The sequence below is a fragment of the Buteo buteo genome, chromosome 24, assembly GCF_964188355.1.
Source record: "Buteo buteo chromosome 24, bButBut1.hap1.1, whole genome shotgun sequence".
NCBI classification, from domain to species: Eukaryota; Metazoa; Chordata; class Aves; order Accipitriformes; family Accipitridae; genus Buteo; species Buteo buteo.
Genome location: NC_134194.1, coordinates 21,598,896 through 21,614,155, shown reverse-complemented (window position 1 = coordinate 21,614,155; position 15,260 = coordinate 21,598,896). Strand labels below are relative to the sequence as shown.

Here is a 15,260-nt window from a genome sequence, read left to right as displayed (position 1 = left end):
TAGGGACAGGAGTCACAGAGTGGGAGAGACAGATTTATTATGTTTCTGGGAGCAGCGCCTTTACATTTTGCTTGGGATAAGGTCAGCTCCCTGCAGCCAGAGCAGAGAGACGGGGCGGGATGTTTATTCAAAGCGACGGGAACAAGAAGCTGTAGCCAAGACCCCAGGGTCTGCTGACAGCACGAGGCTCCACATGTCACTGCAGCAGCAGCAGACGGGAGGCCGGCGTCTGCCAGAGCCACTTGCAAAACATCTTTGCAGCGACATACTCGAGGGCCAGGGCACGTTGTACGAGTCAGCGCAGTCTCCCTGCTCTTGCCAGGAAAGGGAGGGCACAAAACAAGAATAAATACAGCTTTCAAAGACTCCCCCCAACTCCGCACCCGCTGCCACGTGGCCTGGCGAAGGCATTTACAGGAGGAAATCTGTCAGCCAGAATCCAACAAACAAGTAGATGTGTCCGGGAGGGGGTTAAGGCCGGCTCGTTCGCATCCTGATCTCCTCAACCAGGCTCTCCCTGCGAACGTTGACCTACACAGGGGGAGCACAAAGTTGCTTCAATACAACACAGGCAGCTTGACATATTGTGACCCTCTCTGGTCCCAGAGGGATGGCCTGCACTGCCATTCGTGGCCCTGTGTCTCAAGAGATCACACCATGGTGCTGTCACCAGTCCTCCATGGGGATTGAGTGGGCTGCAACACACGCAGAGCTGAACCTGTGAGAGCAAGCACCTGCCTGCAAGCCTGCCAAGCCCTCTCCTAGCCAACTATCATGAGAGCAATGCTCTTCCCACTCTTTCCTACCAGTTCCAAAGCCAAGACCAGTGCATAGATCAGCACTGGTCCCCCTCATTCCAAGAGGGCACCTGCAGGACCTTCAGCAATGGTCCTGCACCCTGGATGGAAAGTGCAAGCAGTCATACAGCCCACTGAATCACCCCTCCACGTTCCAAGCTCCTGAACTGAGGAATAGCTGGGAGTTCAAGGAGGCCACATGATGGGAAACTATCCAGAGCTGGAGACAACAGTGCTCCACGGCTCCAGGAAACAGCATGGGATGAGGAACTGGAACGTGAGGTGCCCCTGGAAAGACCACTGCTTGAAAAGATCTAATGAGGAAGCCAACATATAAAATCCTGATTACCTGTTATAGGGGTGTTGGTGGCAAAGTGACACCAGGGCACGTGCTCCACAGCAAGTCAAGAGGGGCTGAGGAAAGTCACTGCACCCAGTCTCCAAAAGTGCACCTGCAAGGCCACTACCATCTGTCCACAGGCCTCACCTCGAGTCTGCCAGCCCTGGCTCGTGCTCCTCTGCCTACTGCACGTGAAGAGCCTTCCCCTCACCACACCTTCTACATAAGCAGCTTTGTTAAGCCTTGGAGGCTTTTCACCTCAGGTGGAAGTGCCTTACTCCTCTGATCACCCCTTCGGGCACTATACTCTATGTGGGCCAGCGAAGCCACCTTGCTGCATACAACCCGACAGCACCACTGCAGAGCAGGGTATGGACAGGTCTGGAGGCCTGGCCTGAGCTGAGATGAAGGGTCAAGTAGCCAATGCCCCTCACGCCAAGCTACCATGGGCCTTACCTCCTCCCTGGTGGCCACAACTCGCAGCTTGACGACTCCATCCTTGAGCTCCTGCTCACCCACAATGGCAACAAGAGGGATGCCCGTGTCCTCGCAGTACTGCAGCTGATTCAGCAGCTTGGGGTTCTTCTTGTACAGCACTTCTGCCTGGAAGAGAACCAGAGCACACGACCATGATCAGCACGGGCCTATTTCTCTGCACCCCCTTAACCAGGCATTGCTGGGCCAGTCTGCTAATTGCCATCTGGTGAGCATGGGGGTGTGTGGTGGGGAAGATGGGCTACTGGAGAAGGCTGGGCATTACAGCTAAGGAGTAATGCAACACAGCTCACAGGTACTCACAAGACACTGCTTATCCTGGGAGAGCACCAGGTCATTAGCTCTAGTCTGTGTCAGACCAGGGCTGACACCTGTGGTGTCCCTAGAGGGTCAGAAGCCCGGCAGAGCACCCAGGCATTCTCATTCTTCTCCACTCAGCCATCAAGGGAGTCTACCCACAGCAGGCAGGGAACAGGGCTCTGCCACACAGCTTGCCTTTGGTCTGCTGAAAACAGCCCAGGCTGCTCCCTGGCCCCACTCTCCCCTCTTTGCAAGGCTCCGCAGTTTCTTTGCAGCATTGGAAGCAGCATGGTATCCCAGCTGCCATGCAGCAGGGGCTGGTGTGTTGCCTGCTCTGAGAATCTGTCCTGAGGTAACAAACACAGAGCAGCCCTTGCAGTGTTACAGGGCTAACCAGGTCATGCTGCCCAGCCCTTCCTGGAGAACACCTGATTTGGGACACCGAGAAGAGGCAGACTTCATTCAGGAAGGTAGTCTACTGCTCACCTTCTCCCTATCACTCCTTCCTCCCAAAGCAAAGCCAGATCTGGTCCATTCCTGGCACAGAGAGTGGACCAGGCAGCTCCTGACTTTGCCATCACCTGGTCATACCTTGATTCCAGCATTCCACAGCTCGGAGATGAGCTTCAGCCGCTCTTCAAGGAGCTTCTTTTGGGCAGAGGCTACCAGCACCTGCGTCTCTGTTGTCCTGATCTTTTCCTCAGAGGCCTACAGAGGGGACAAAACTCAAAAGATGCCATGGACAAAGATATCTGAGACCCTATGAGCAGGATGGGTCACCACCCCAGGCCCATCTGTTCAGCAGTGAAGAGGATCAGGCTCCGTGGGATGAACAACATAAACTCAGGAGGGTCAGGGAGGTCCCACAGACCCCATCCTGGAGCAGTATCTCATCTTCTGCAGTTGTTCCATGATGGGGGCTTAACACAACCTCTCTCCTGCGCTGCAGGTGTGCACAGACTGGAGGATGTGCTGAGAATGAGCTTCTGCCTAGAGACTGTTCCTCCACACCCAAGGGCCTCCTAGAGATCTGCTCCAAGCAGCTCAGGAGCAGCAAGCCCGGCAGAAGCTGGACAGAGGCAGCTGCTTGCTCTACAGCTGAGCTGGTAACTATGGGTTAGATTAACAGCAGCAAGCTGAGATGCTCCAGTGCTGTCAGGAGACACCTGCTCCTGTGGCAGATGCTGGATACTCAAAGTGGCATTTTCCTGCTGCTGCTTTTGCTGAAGGGAGAAGCCTTTAAAAGGTCACCTGCAGAGGAACAAATCTGGCCAGGACTGGAAGTGGTGGGGGAAGAATTCAATTTCCACTTAGAAATCCCAGTTGTGTCTGGCTGCCAAGAGAGAACTCCCCACAACAGGCCTCTGGGGCAGGGAAATGTGTGGCAGTGTTTTGGGAGCCTACAAAGACCTATTTAACACCCGCTGATTGGGATGGAGGACAATACATTGGTACAGCAACTCTGAGGAGAGGGGGAATGGGAAAAAGGTATCTGGGAAACCCCCAGAGGCACTGCACTTCCTGCCCTGGGACATCCGACCGCTATCTGGTCTCTGTAGTGCCTTGGGCAGGACAAGTAGGCATCCAAGGCTGTTGTCTCCCTGCCAGCCTTGCAGAGTAGTGCCGCCTTGCCAAGGAGGACGTGGAGTTACACTGATGCCTAATGCAGTGGGGAACACTAAGGCACCTAACCTGCATACCTGGTACTACTGAGGATTAAAGTGCCCCCTCCAGCTGCAGCTGAACGAGCCATGTCTGAGGGCCACTGGAAGAGGGGTCTTGTCTCCAGTGGGAGCCCCAAAGATCATCCCCAAGATAGAGAAAATTGCAGATTATGTCCTGGTTCTGACTCCTGCTGCAGAGCACAGCAGAGGCCTGGCTGGATTCTCCATCAGAGTGCAGCAAGGAAGACTCACTTCAGCATCTGCTGGACTGGGGGTATGCAGGGAAGATGTAAATCCTTACTATTTCTCCATGCTTAGTTGAGCACCAAAGGCACCTACCTCCACTCTCTGCTCTAGGATGGAGAAGATCCGCTCGATCCCAATGCTGACTCCCACACAGGGCACCTTCCGTCCCTTGGGATCAAACATCCCCACCAGCCCGTCATAGCGACCGCCTCCAGCCACGCTCCCAACACTGACTGGCTCCTCCACATGGTCATTCTCCGGCTGCAGCAGGACAGCCTCAAAGATCACCCCCGTGTAATAGTCCAGACCCCGTGCCAGGCTCAGGTCGAAAGAGATCTGTAGGACGCAAGGGAAGGCCCGTCACTGGGTGCACTTGGCGGCCCAGGCTGCCTGGGAACGAGGGCAGCACCTGCTCCTGCCTCTGCACCTCCTCACCTTCCCCGTGATGCCAAACAGGGTCAGGTACTCAAACAGCAGCTTCATGTCCCCCAGCCCCTCCTTGGCCAGCTTGTTCTGGGACAGCTTTGGGTCCTGGAGAAGCTGTTCGATCAGGTCCAGGCCACCTGTGGGAACGAGACATTCCTTACGTCTGCCAGCGCAGCAGTACCAGCAACGATGGGCCCGGCCAGCCGTGTATGTGCCCTGCACCCCTCTGTTGCTGGCCCTCCCTGCCTGGCCTGGAAGAACGAGAAAAAGGGCTTGACCCCACAGTGCTCACCATGAAGCTGGACATATTCCCCGATGTGATCTGCAGCCTCAGGAGAGAGCCCCTTCTCTCCTACCATCTCACTCCTCACTTCTTCCCATGGCATCTGCAAGGGGAGAGAAGAACATCAGCCACTGCTCCAGGGACATGGTCTCTCCTGGGGAAGGTCACTGGCGGTCCTGCCCAATACAAAAGAACAGACATATCTGCCCTCAACAGATCTTTACACTGCACAACCCCATCAGTGCCAGCGTGGTTAAGAGGTGCATGAGAGAAGCAGCAGATCAGATGCTCTCAAGAGCATGGTCATATAGTCTTAACTCCATTTCTTGTACCTCTGCACAGTCTGTTAGTATCCCAACCCTACACTCAGCAAAGCTGCCCCAAAACTTGAAGCCCCAGGACAAATACTTTGGTTTTGATTTCTGGCCAGAATCAAACATTGGTACTGTAAAAGCACCGAGTCTGAGAGATGTCTTGCTGCTCTGGTTTCCCTGGTTACGTACTTAGTCATAAACACCAGTCAAGAAAGCATTGCTGGTCATGCCTACCACCCAGAAAGTTGTGAAGAGATGGCTGGGTGATGCAAAAACCCAACGTAAGCAGAATACGCTGCAGTTTCCCACTGACCAAGGTGTCAAAGAGAACCAGAGTCTTGATCATGTCCAGCTGCACTGAGATAAATCACAGCATTTCAGTACAAAACCAAGGAAATGATCCCATTCTAAAAAAGCCCTATCCTCCCTTCCTATTGCTTTTCCGTGCATACACAGCCCCAAAACCTAGAGTTTGGTCATGCCTTTGCAATAGATCTCACGGCTAACAGGACTTTAAGCGAGCCTTCCTCTAGTTGACTTCATTCAACCATCAGACGAGGCCTCCAAAGGAAAACATGGCTCATCCTTGAAGAAAGCAACGTGAACACACAAGATGAGATACAAGGCTGCTTTGTTTAACTGGGTTTCACAGGAAGATTAGGAGCACTCCTTTAAGCAGTCAGCCCACAATGTCCTCCACATGACTCTGAGCACACACAGAAATTCACCTCCAAATTCTACTTCAGATCCTGAGCCCAAAAAACCAAGTTTTTAGATTGCATTTTATTTTAAGGTTCCTCTTCCTTCACTATTAGTGGTGGACTGTATATACATTACAGACTGATCTCCAGCATCTTTATATCTGACTAGGGCCTACAGTCAAGACAATCAGCTGCAAATAAAAAGTTGTACCTACACTGGCACCTTTCGCTCCTCCCAATCCACATAAAGGCCTGAATCCTTTAGAGACCTTCACAACAGCCAGCACTCCTGAGGCAGTTTGCTGAGCACAAACCTACGGGTACCTCCTGCCTTGTGTCTTACAGGAGCAGCTGCGCATACGGGGGGTTGTTCTGTGTCACACCAAGCCTGAGTAAGCCATACAAACAGCGATGTCTACATACGGGATGTTCTATAAAAGCACCTGTGCTACATGCCCAAATCAGCAGAGGTGTGATGAAGTGACCAGGAGATGTGGGATGGGCTACCACCATCTCACAGCACTGGGAAGAGAGATTACAGCACTGAGCAGCATGTTGTTCCTGTGACTGTGTCCTTCCTGCGAGAATGCTGCACAGTCTAGGCCAGCCCCAAGGAGCCCTGTTCCTAGCAAAACATGCTCGCACTGATGGACAGCCACAGATGAGTGTGAAGACATGCTGTGGGGGCACACAGTGCAGCACAACACGAGACAGACCAGCCTTCCCCTGCCTAGGGGGCAGGAGTGTGCTGCTGGGTTATTTTTCAGGTCTGCATTTCTGATCTCTTACTCCTTCTCACTCCAAATCCTTTTCTCTACTTCCAGGCAAAATATAGAAACCTCATCCATACATGTCCACCTCACTTCTCTTTGCTGTCTCCCCGCTGCTGCTCACCACCTCCTGAGGGTCCCACAAACAGCCAGAGGCACACACTGTCCAGTGGTGCCCTAATCACGCTGAAACAATCTGGCCAGCAACACATGCATGCTGCAGACTCCACGTCCTCAGCAGGGATGCTAGATATCGCATCGCCAATCAAGAATAGCACCAGCTTGCAGGACAGTATTTATGAATAGGGTCCTAGACAACACAACTCTGGCAGCCTACTCGCCTACAGACTTCCATTTCACTCAGCCCTGTCATCTGCAAGCTAACTGCCTTACAGACTATCACTTATGATTGCACTTCTCTACTCCTGCGTTACCACAGAGATTTACCGTTTATGTCACGCTCACCTTGCAACTAAGGTCTGAAATTTTCATAAAGGTTGGACCAGATGATCTTTTGAGATCCCTTCCAGTCTGGGCTGTTCTACGATTCCAGGACACAAGTGTGATTCCTCACACCACCCAACAGAACCTGATGCATTTGAAAAGGTTTTTCAATGCCCTGACCCAGTCTGGGGGCAGGTTTTCATGATCCTAGTTCATAAGCAGCAGCACCTTAGGAAGGCTAAGGTTTGGGATGTTGAATCTCCCACGTGAATAGCATTTTTCCCTCCCTCCTTTCTGTTTGTCAGGACCTTGTGGGATACTGGAGAAGCACAGGATCCATTTTTCCTATGTGACTGCTGTGCCCTGTATGCCTCCCCTCCAGAGAAAGGGGGGAACCACTCAATGTTTATCAGCATTTTCCAGCCAGTTCTCATGGACCATGGTAAGAGCAGCCCAGAGGGACAGAGACTCACAGAAACTCCAGTAGCAGCAGTTGCAGCCCAGGGCTCCAGCCCATACCTTATCCAGTTTGTCAACACTGGAGCAGATTGTTCGGAACTTGCTGTCTGGGACACCGCAAACTGCAAACATCCCGTCAAGGATGCGCCGATCGTTGACCTGGGGGAGAGGGAGAAAGTCATTAACTATGAACTCAAACAGATGCTTCAGCTGTGTCCGGTTTGTCTCCTTTCTAGTTTTTTAAGCATGGAAGAGAAAGTTGCAGATGTCTGCCAAGATTTTTTTGCTGTTTGCAGTTTCTGTCTCTTTCCCATTCCTAGGGAGCTAAGCTGCCTTTCTGCCCACAGCAGGCCAACTAGCAGAACTGACTCCTACCAAGCCTGGGTAGAGCTATCACATTCTCCTTCTAGACCCACAGACACCTCCACTCAACAGAGAAGAAAAACCAATGGGGTCTACGAGTCCTCTTGTGTGGACACATAAAAACAGCTCAGAAGCAGACCACGGACTAAGGAGATTAATTCACTGTGCAACCCTGATCTCTCAGCGTAAGAGCAAAGGGACATCTGATTATTATGTTAAAACCTCACTAAGGATTTTTTTTTTGATAGTATAGTGAATTCCATAGTTTAATTATGCTCTGTAATAGTAGGTAATTGAGGCCAAAGGCTCAGCTGGATTCAACATTTCCATGGGTAGTGAGAACATCTACAATTAAATTAGATAGAAACAAAGACTGCTCAGGAGTTTGTAATCCTCCAGCATCAACATTAACCAGACAGTACCTCATGGAAGACAAGAATAACCGCAGGCAGGTTATTCTGCTGTCACCCATTGCAGGGGTGCCTTCTCATCTTCAAAGGCATCTGCTTTCACTACTGCCCAAACACACAGTAGTTGGACAGGCAGTTCCTGTGCGCAGCTCTTCAGCTCATCTCAGACAGGTTCAAGGGCAGGTAACTGCTCCCCTACCCAATGGGGGCTGCACATAGGAGTGCAACACCCAGCCCGCACTGCTCACCTCCTCTGCAGACCCCAGCAATGACCCAGATCTGGGTCCCTTTCAGAAATCCCACTACCCTCCTGCACATCAGGCACTCATACCCATGGCTCTCCTACTGCTGTACACTCTTCCCCATTCTGCCTGACCTGCACACCTAGCACCATTTGCTACCACACCAAGATAACATAGGTCTTTTGAAGCAAATAGCAAGCTCAACCTACAGTAGGGCATGACTCTTCTTCTCAAAAGAAAGGCCTCAGCCCCAGGAAGAACTTGGTGGGAAGGCAGGAGTCTGCAAACAACACAGCGCACACACTGAGCAGATGTCCCTACTAAGGGGGCATCGGGAGCTGGGACAAGGGCAGGGATCCTGGGCCAGAGCCTGTGTTTTACTGCAGGCAGTGAATGAACGTCACCTGGTTAGTTGGCTGCTGGACGTTTTGCAGAGGACTGTAGTTAGTGCTACAGAGAACTCTGCTAACTGCAGCCTCAGGAAACCTCCTTGTACTCCCAGCTAAAGGCAAGTCTGAGCTGAGGTCCAGTCTTTTAGCATATATACCATGAGAAGGCAGAGAGGCAGGATGAACTTCTGGATCAGGCCTTAGCGGGTGTTAGAGTGGGAACAGGCGCTGCTGCGTAAAAACGCAGGAACAATGACCACTGCTTCCCACCGTGGCACAGAGAAACCCACCCGGACTCACCTTAATGAGAAAGTCCCCGAGCTGCAGGTCACTCAGGATCTCATGCACGATCTTCAGGCACTCAGCATCGGGAATCATCGGGTCAAACTGGCCAGCGATGTCAAAATCCTGGGGCACAGGAAAAGGCAGTGAGCAATTCAGCACCACTGGCGTGGCTGCAGCAAAACAGCTTCAACTCTGCTTTTAACAGCAGTTTGCTTACAAAAAGCAACAGAAATGGGATGTAAGGGAACACTAGCCCTCGCTATTAGGATCCAGAAGGGACAGGATGTGGGTTATGACCCTCCTTCATCAAAGGCAGCAGTGCTTTTGTGTCCACTGCATTGCAAAGTGTTTGTATACTGTGCTGTGGCCAGTGCAGACAGTCTGCAATAAGCCATTCTGCTTCTCCGCACTTTCTGCTTCTGGAGGTGCATGACCTGCTCCCTGCCTCTGACAGATCAGATTACTGTGTGATTCACTTTGAAACAGAGATCCTTGAAAAACAACAAAAAGGAGATAGCAGAGTGATCATCAGCTGTAAATAAATAGAACAAAGGAACCAGGAAGGGAAAGAAAAAACTACTTATTATGTGGTATGACCTAAATGCCAGATGTTTCACCTTGATTGTTAGGATGTTCTTTTTTTAATACATATGCCAGTCAAGTTAATGATCAGGGAAGAAGACAAGAGAAGCGATCTCAACAGAGGCAAAAGCAAAGTTTCAGCTGCCAAGACAGAAAAAGAAATCAGAATGTCTGAGTGGTGTCCACCAGAGATTACCAGATGAACTAGCATGTAGAACTAAAGCCCAGCAGCAAGGTGTTTTAATAGGCTGGTACACCATGACTGGAAAATAGCAAAGACAACATCAACGTTCAGAGAGAAATAAAACACAGAAGCAACAAGAGACCTCTTATTCGGCTCCCTTTTATGAATCCCCAAATGCAAAGTATACAATGAGATTTTGAGTACAAGAATAATTTTAATTACGTGGGTAAATTTCAACATGGCTTTACCAAACTTCCAAAATAAATGGGGGCAATGGAGGAGGAAAGAGATGAGATCACATCAGTTAATCCCTGATCAGCTGAGTGCAAGAAAGGCTGATGCAATCCCCATGGAAGTTGGGCAAGGTCTGGTACAGTCAGAAAACACCGCTACCACTGTATGTGGCACAGGTGAAATCTCACTGAAAAAAAACCCAACCAAGGGCTGGTGAATTACATTTAAGAAAAGATGCAGAAAAAGCCACCAGGCTGAGCAAAGCATCTCCAGGTAACAGAGCTTGATTTACGTGGCCTAAGGAGAGGAAGATTTCTCTAAACACTTCCCAAATGTTTATCTGGGAAAGGGAAAGAATCCATATCAAGGGATAACAGTTAACATTTAAAGAGCTGCACTAGTACAAGGAGAAGTAAACTATCAGACACAAGGAAGTTTAGCCTGGATATTAGAAGACTATTTCTAGCTATCCTAGGAGTGAGATCTTGGAACAGTCTTTCAGACGAGACAGCAGGTAAAGACCTCAAGTTGTCTGGAAATGGGAATTCACCAAGCTGGAGCTAGAAGGTATCCACAGGGGTTGTATGATGAAACAGGAGTATTCTCAAACAGGAATTTGTTTGCAATGAGGCCCTGGGGACTGCGTTAGTACAGCAGAACAAAACCATTCCTTGGGGCTACCACACTCATCTGAGAAAGCCACAAAGGAAATTGCTTTCTTACCTGTTCTGTAATTTGGCCTCTGGGTTTTTTCCCTTCCTTTGAAATAAAGACTAACTAAGCACAGGGACAGAAGTAACATATGCTACAGCCGAGTCACTCACTCGCCTGGTTCATGTGTCCTGCTAACACACCCAGGAGTTCAACTGTTGCCAGATCTGGGATCAGAAGGAAGTTCTTCCCCTCCACCAGGCGGTAAGCACTGTGGGATGGAGCAAGAAGCTGTCCTCCTCCACAGTGCAAAGCAGGCCAGATAGCTGGGGCACCTGGGGGATGTATTACAAAGTTCCCTGATACATCAGCACCCTGTGTCATAGCCATCATCCGCACTCTCAAGCTCTTTTTCACACCGATAAGGGCATGCTAAGGATAAGATTAGTGGATGCTCCTGAGCTTTCCACAGCCGCACAGGGTAACACAGCCTTTAGTCCTATGTTTTTATGGTGCTACATCCCCACAAGCACTGCCCAGCCTACAGCATCACTCAGCAGCATCCCTGTCAATAGCCAAACTCACACACTGGTAGAACTCCCTGTAGCGGCCCCTGGTCATGGCCGGGTTGTCCCGCCTGTAGACCTTAGCAATGTGGTAGCGCTTAATGTTGGTGATCTTGTTCATCGCCAAATAGCGAGCAAAGGGCACCTGAGACAGTAGGGTTAAGGATTGGAACGGGGAGGGATCACCCCACCCAGTTATCAGTCACAGACAGTGCTGGGTCCTCACTATCTCCCCAACACCCAGCACGCTGTGGGGCACACCCGTGGGGCAAAGCAACTGCTAAGAGATGGCTGGACTTGCCACAGCTCCCCAAGGTCTCAACTGTCCAAGACATGGACTACACATGCTGCCATTAAGCGTCCCTGCAGGCATCTTCCAGCAACACCTTAGGTTGGATCTCAGTCTCATACAGGCTGTGTACTGCAGCAGCCTAGTCCGAGTACCCTGCTGTAGAAGAAACCCTACTCAGTACAGATCTTCCTTACCTCCACGTACAAGAGTTACTTTGCCAAACAGAAGCAACATACAGTAAAAAACTAAGCAAGGGTTCTGAACCACAGTGTCTGCTCACGCTCTCCCTGTCAGTACAGGATCAGAGCCAAAAGACTGTCTGCCCCCCTCCTCCCTTGCCCTCTGGACAGCACTGGCCCAAAAGGAGAGTTGCAAAGGTGACAAGACCCCTCAGCACTGGCTGTGGCAGGATACTGTCAGGTCGTAGCGCAGGGACAGCAGCTCTCCTCCTTGATCTTTCAGATCGTAGATAAGCTTTGAGTCTTCACCGTATTTCCCTGTCAGCGTCTCCTACAACAAAAGGACACACGAACAAACAGCATCTTCAGTGACAGGGGATCAGGCCTAGAGCACACAGAAAAAAAGGAGATAAAGGGAGGACACCTAGGATATGGAAGAAGAAAACTTAGCCCTCAACATATGGCATGCTTTCAACTGCAGGATCCTCATCAGCTCAGCCAACTTGCTGTGTCTTCACCCACCTTCAGCTCAAACACTGGAGTATCAATGACTTCTGCTCCGTGGCGCTTGAAGCAGGTGATGATCGCATTGAAGACTCTCTCACGAATGGCCATTTGCTTGGGGCTGTAGTCCCGTGTGCCCTGGGGTGACATAAGGAAAAGAAGAGCAAAGGACACATTGGGTTAGAGGCATGCAGTGGAGACAGACGTGAGAGGCAATGTGAAGAAGCTATCATAGTGCTAACAAAACCAGAGAGATCAGGTCCAGACACCAGATATCGGGAGAGGTGGTAAAAAGCAGCACCAAAAACCACTCAAACACATCAGGACACAGCTCAGACTTGATCTGCCACGGTCTGCTGAGCTATATCTAAGTCAGGAGTTTCACAATGCAGGAAACACAGGAGTTTACACAGATCCAACAGTCACAGAGTTCAGTGCTTTCAAGCACGACAGTGCAGCTGGGATCTGTCCACAGCTCTGATTCAGATACGTTAGCCAGACCCCGGCACAAGAAGCCACCCTGAGAGGTGGAATCAGGGGACAAGCATGCTTTGAAGCTGTGGAACAACCAGCAGCTCTACAATTTCCAAACACACATACGGAGGAAACATCTTTGAAAAGCGCAATACCTGTGAAGTGCCCATCTACTGTTCACTGGGATGTGCTCCCTTTTAATTTCTTCGCTGTTAAGAGTCATTGAATTATTTCCATGACCACCTTTAGTCTCTCACCAACACATAAATCACTGTTAATTAACTAGACCTCCCACTTTCATTTTCTATGGACTGGCAGTTAGGCAGGAGGAAGCAGAGAGCAGGCACTTCGTAACACCCCACCTGCAGGTTGCACAGCAAAAAGCAGCTTTCAGCAGTACACTGACGTGGCTCAGACAGGCTGGAAATCCAAGCAGTGCTCCCCTGGCACTGAAAGCGCTGCAAAATCCTCTCTCCACATTTTTAAACAGTGAAATACCCTTCCACTTTCCAGGTCTCATAGCACAATTACATTTACCAAAACATACGATAAAGCAAATGGACAAGGGAGACAGTTTTGATACATTTCCTAAATCAGTGGCATTAGCATAACCTATTTGTGAGCAACATTCATAACCGTCTCCATGTCACAGCATAGAAGCACAGCTGGTCTCTGGTCAGCTGCTAGTGATGAAACATTCAGGTTACAAAAAATTTCAGCATAAATTGCGTCATGGACACTATTCTCAGGGGCCTGGAGACTGCAAAGCTACCCCTGAAGGAAAGGTCCTTCTGCAGGAGGACACAGAAATGTCAGCAGCTGCCCAGACTTGCTCAGTAAACAGGACTACCCACCCCCACAGACTAAGACAAGATCAAAAGCCACAAGATCTTTCTTGCTCCCCACACTTCAACATGTGCTGAACATTCCTGGCAAACACTGAGAGGCATATGGGTTTCTTTGGCTGGCTTAAGCTTTGCAGTTCCCCCACAATGACCCTCACACCAGCAGAGCTTCACTTCACAGCACTCCGTGCTCACCCAGCCTACCAGCAGCTTCATCCACTCTGTCCAGGTTAACAGAGAACAGGACCAGCTTGAGGATCCTTGATCCGTGAGAGCCAATGTCTGCAGGTACTAGTGGGGTCAGTGCTATAAGAGCTGAAGAGTCCCAACCCTAAACTCATTGGGGCAATGCAAGTCATAACTTTACTTCAAATACTGCAATCCAAGCAGATATGAGACCTCTCATGCTGGGCAGCTACTATAAAACTCGACCAAAAGGGAATTTGAATTTAATTTCCTGACCACACCAGCTAGTGGTTGGCTTGTCACAGAAGCACCAGAAAGGCTTTAAGTCAGTAGGGTATTTGGATCAGATGCTGTCAGGGACATTTTCATCCCTCTCTCCCCTGCTGCTAAAAGTGAAAAGGGAAACAGAAATGAGAAAAAAGACAGGCAAGTCTGTCCTGAGATTTTGCACACACAGGTGTGTGCTGCTGTGCATGCACATGGGATTAGGTCGTGCATACGGAGAGGCATGCAAGTGTGTGTGCACTGGGGTAGTTACCTTCGGGGTCTTGAGAACAAACTTGTGTTTCCCCTCATCTCCCCCCAGCTGTGCCTTCATCTCCAGCAGTTTCGCCACCTCCTTTGCAATCTGGTGAAGGAACAAGGAAGGAGCTGGGAATAAGCCTACCTGCCAGGCCCAGCCCACAGGCCTTCCCCAATACCTTCAGCCTCAGCATTCCCAGTACATGCAGATTCCCCAACCACAGTACATCCACTATTCGTGGTCTCGCACAACAACCAGAGGAGCACTCCCTGCTCCTCTCCAGTACTCCCTACTTCTGCCACAAGCACCCCAATCTCAACACCCCCAACACCCCCACCATTCTCTGACTCCCACAGCCTCCATTACCCTCAACATCTGCCTCCCCAGTCCCCACACCGCCCGTCCTACCAGCCTCCGCACCACCCCCAGGCCCAGCACCACCAGCTCCTGCTATGTGCATCCCAGCATCAGCAGTCTCCAGCATCCTCCTCCCAACCCTAGCACCTCTAAGCATCCTTCTCTCCAATCTAACACCAATATCACCAGTTCCCACTCCCAGTCCCCCCTTCACCCTCCCCCCAGGCCCCTCAGCCCCTCCACTCTCCAGCCCAGCCCAGTACTCCCATCCTCCCCAACACCTCTCTTCCCAGTGCCACCACCCCTAGCCCAGCAATACCTACACCAGTATTCCCAGTTCCCCCCAGCACCCTGCCCCTAAGCCCAGCAACCCCAATCACACCCCAGTCACCTCAGCAGCCCTCTCTCCAGCCCAGCACCAGTACCCCCAGTTCCCCCCTGAGCCCCTCTTCCCCATCCCAACACCCCCAGTGCCCCAGTCCCCTCTCCTCAGGCCAGATCCCCTCCTCCCAGTCACACCAGTCTCCCAGCCCCCCGCTCCCAGTCATACTGGTCCTCCCCCAGCCCCCCACTCCCAGCAATACCCGAGCCTCTCTCCCCCCGCCACCAACCCCTTCCCAGCCCCGCGGGCGAACGCTGGGACCAGCCACACCTCGTCGGGATCGGCCTTATCCTGCTTGAGCCGCCGAACCGCCTCCGCCTGCGCCCGCACCGCCGCCTCCTCCGCCGCCATTACCGGCCCGCGCCTGCGCACC

General features: G+C 51.2%; 1 protein-coding gene across 2 annotated transcripts; it reads right to left on the bottom strand.

Annotated features, from left to right (window-relative positions):
* Positions 1 to 20: 20 nt before the first annotated feature.
* LOC142044194 (histidine--tRNA ligase, cytoplasmic) lies at positions 21 to 15,258 on the bottom strand. Of its 2 annotated transcripts, XM_075056379.1 has the most exons (13): positions 15,158 to 15,258; positions 14,164 to 14,253; positions 12,139 to 12,258; positions 11,852 to 11,947; positions 11,165 to 11,290; positions 8,944 to 9,051; positions 7,300 to 7,398; positions 4,561 to 4,654; positions 4,278 to 4,405; positions 3,936 to 4,178; positions 2,524 to 2,640; positions 1,594 to 1,740; positions 21 to 531 (listed from the first exon to the last, which is right to left on the bottom strand). In XM_075056379.1, exons 1-13 carry the CDS (start codon positions 15,236 to 15,238, stop codon positions 472 to 474), a joined length of 1,509 nt encoding a protein of 502 aa, XP_074912480.1. In that variant the 5' UTR covers positions 15,239 to 15,258; the 3' UTR covers positions 21 to 471. The 2 variants fall into 2 exon arrangements, with proteins under 2 accessions (XP_074912480.1, XP_074912481.1); XM_075056380.1 differs by lacking the exons at positions 11,165 to 11,290; positions 11,852 to 11,947; positions 12,139 to 12,258; positions 14,164 to 14,253; positions 15,158 to 15,258 and adding an exon at positions 10,757 to 11,082.
* Between the last annotated feature and the right edge of the window lie 2 nt (positions 15,259 to 15,260).

Coding starts and splice junctions, on each gene's coding strand:
- LOC142044194 (XM_075056379.1), bottom strand. CDS start 15,238: ATGGCGGCGGAGGAGGCGGCGGTGCGGGCGCAGGCGGAGGCGGTTCGG. Junction 4,406..4,560: donor GGAATATGTCCAGCTTCATG/GTGAGCACTGTG, acceptor TCGTTCCCACAG/GTGGCCTGGACCTGATCGAA. Junction 4,179..4,277: donor TGTTTGGCATCACGGGGAAG/GTGAGGAGGTGC, acceptor TGCGTCCTACAG/ATCTCTTTCGACCTGAGCCT.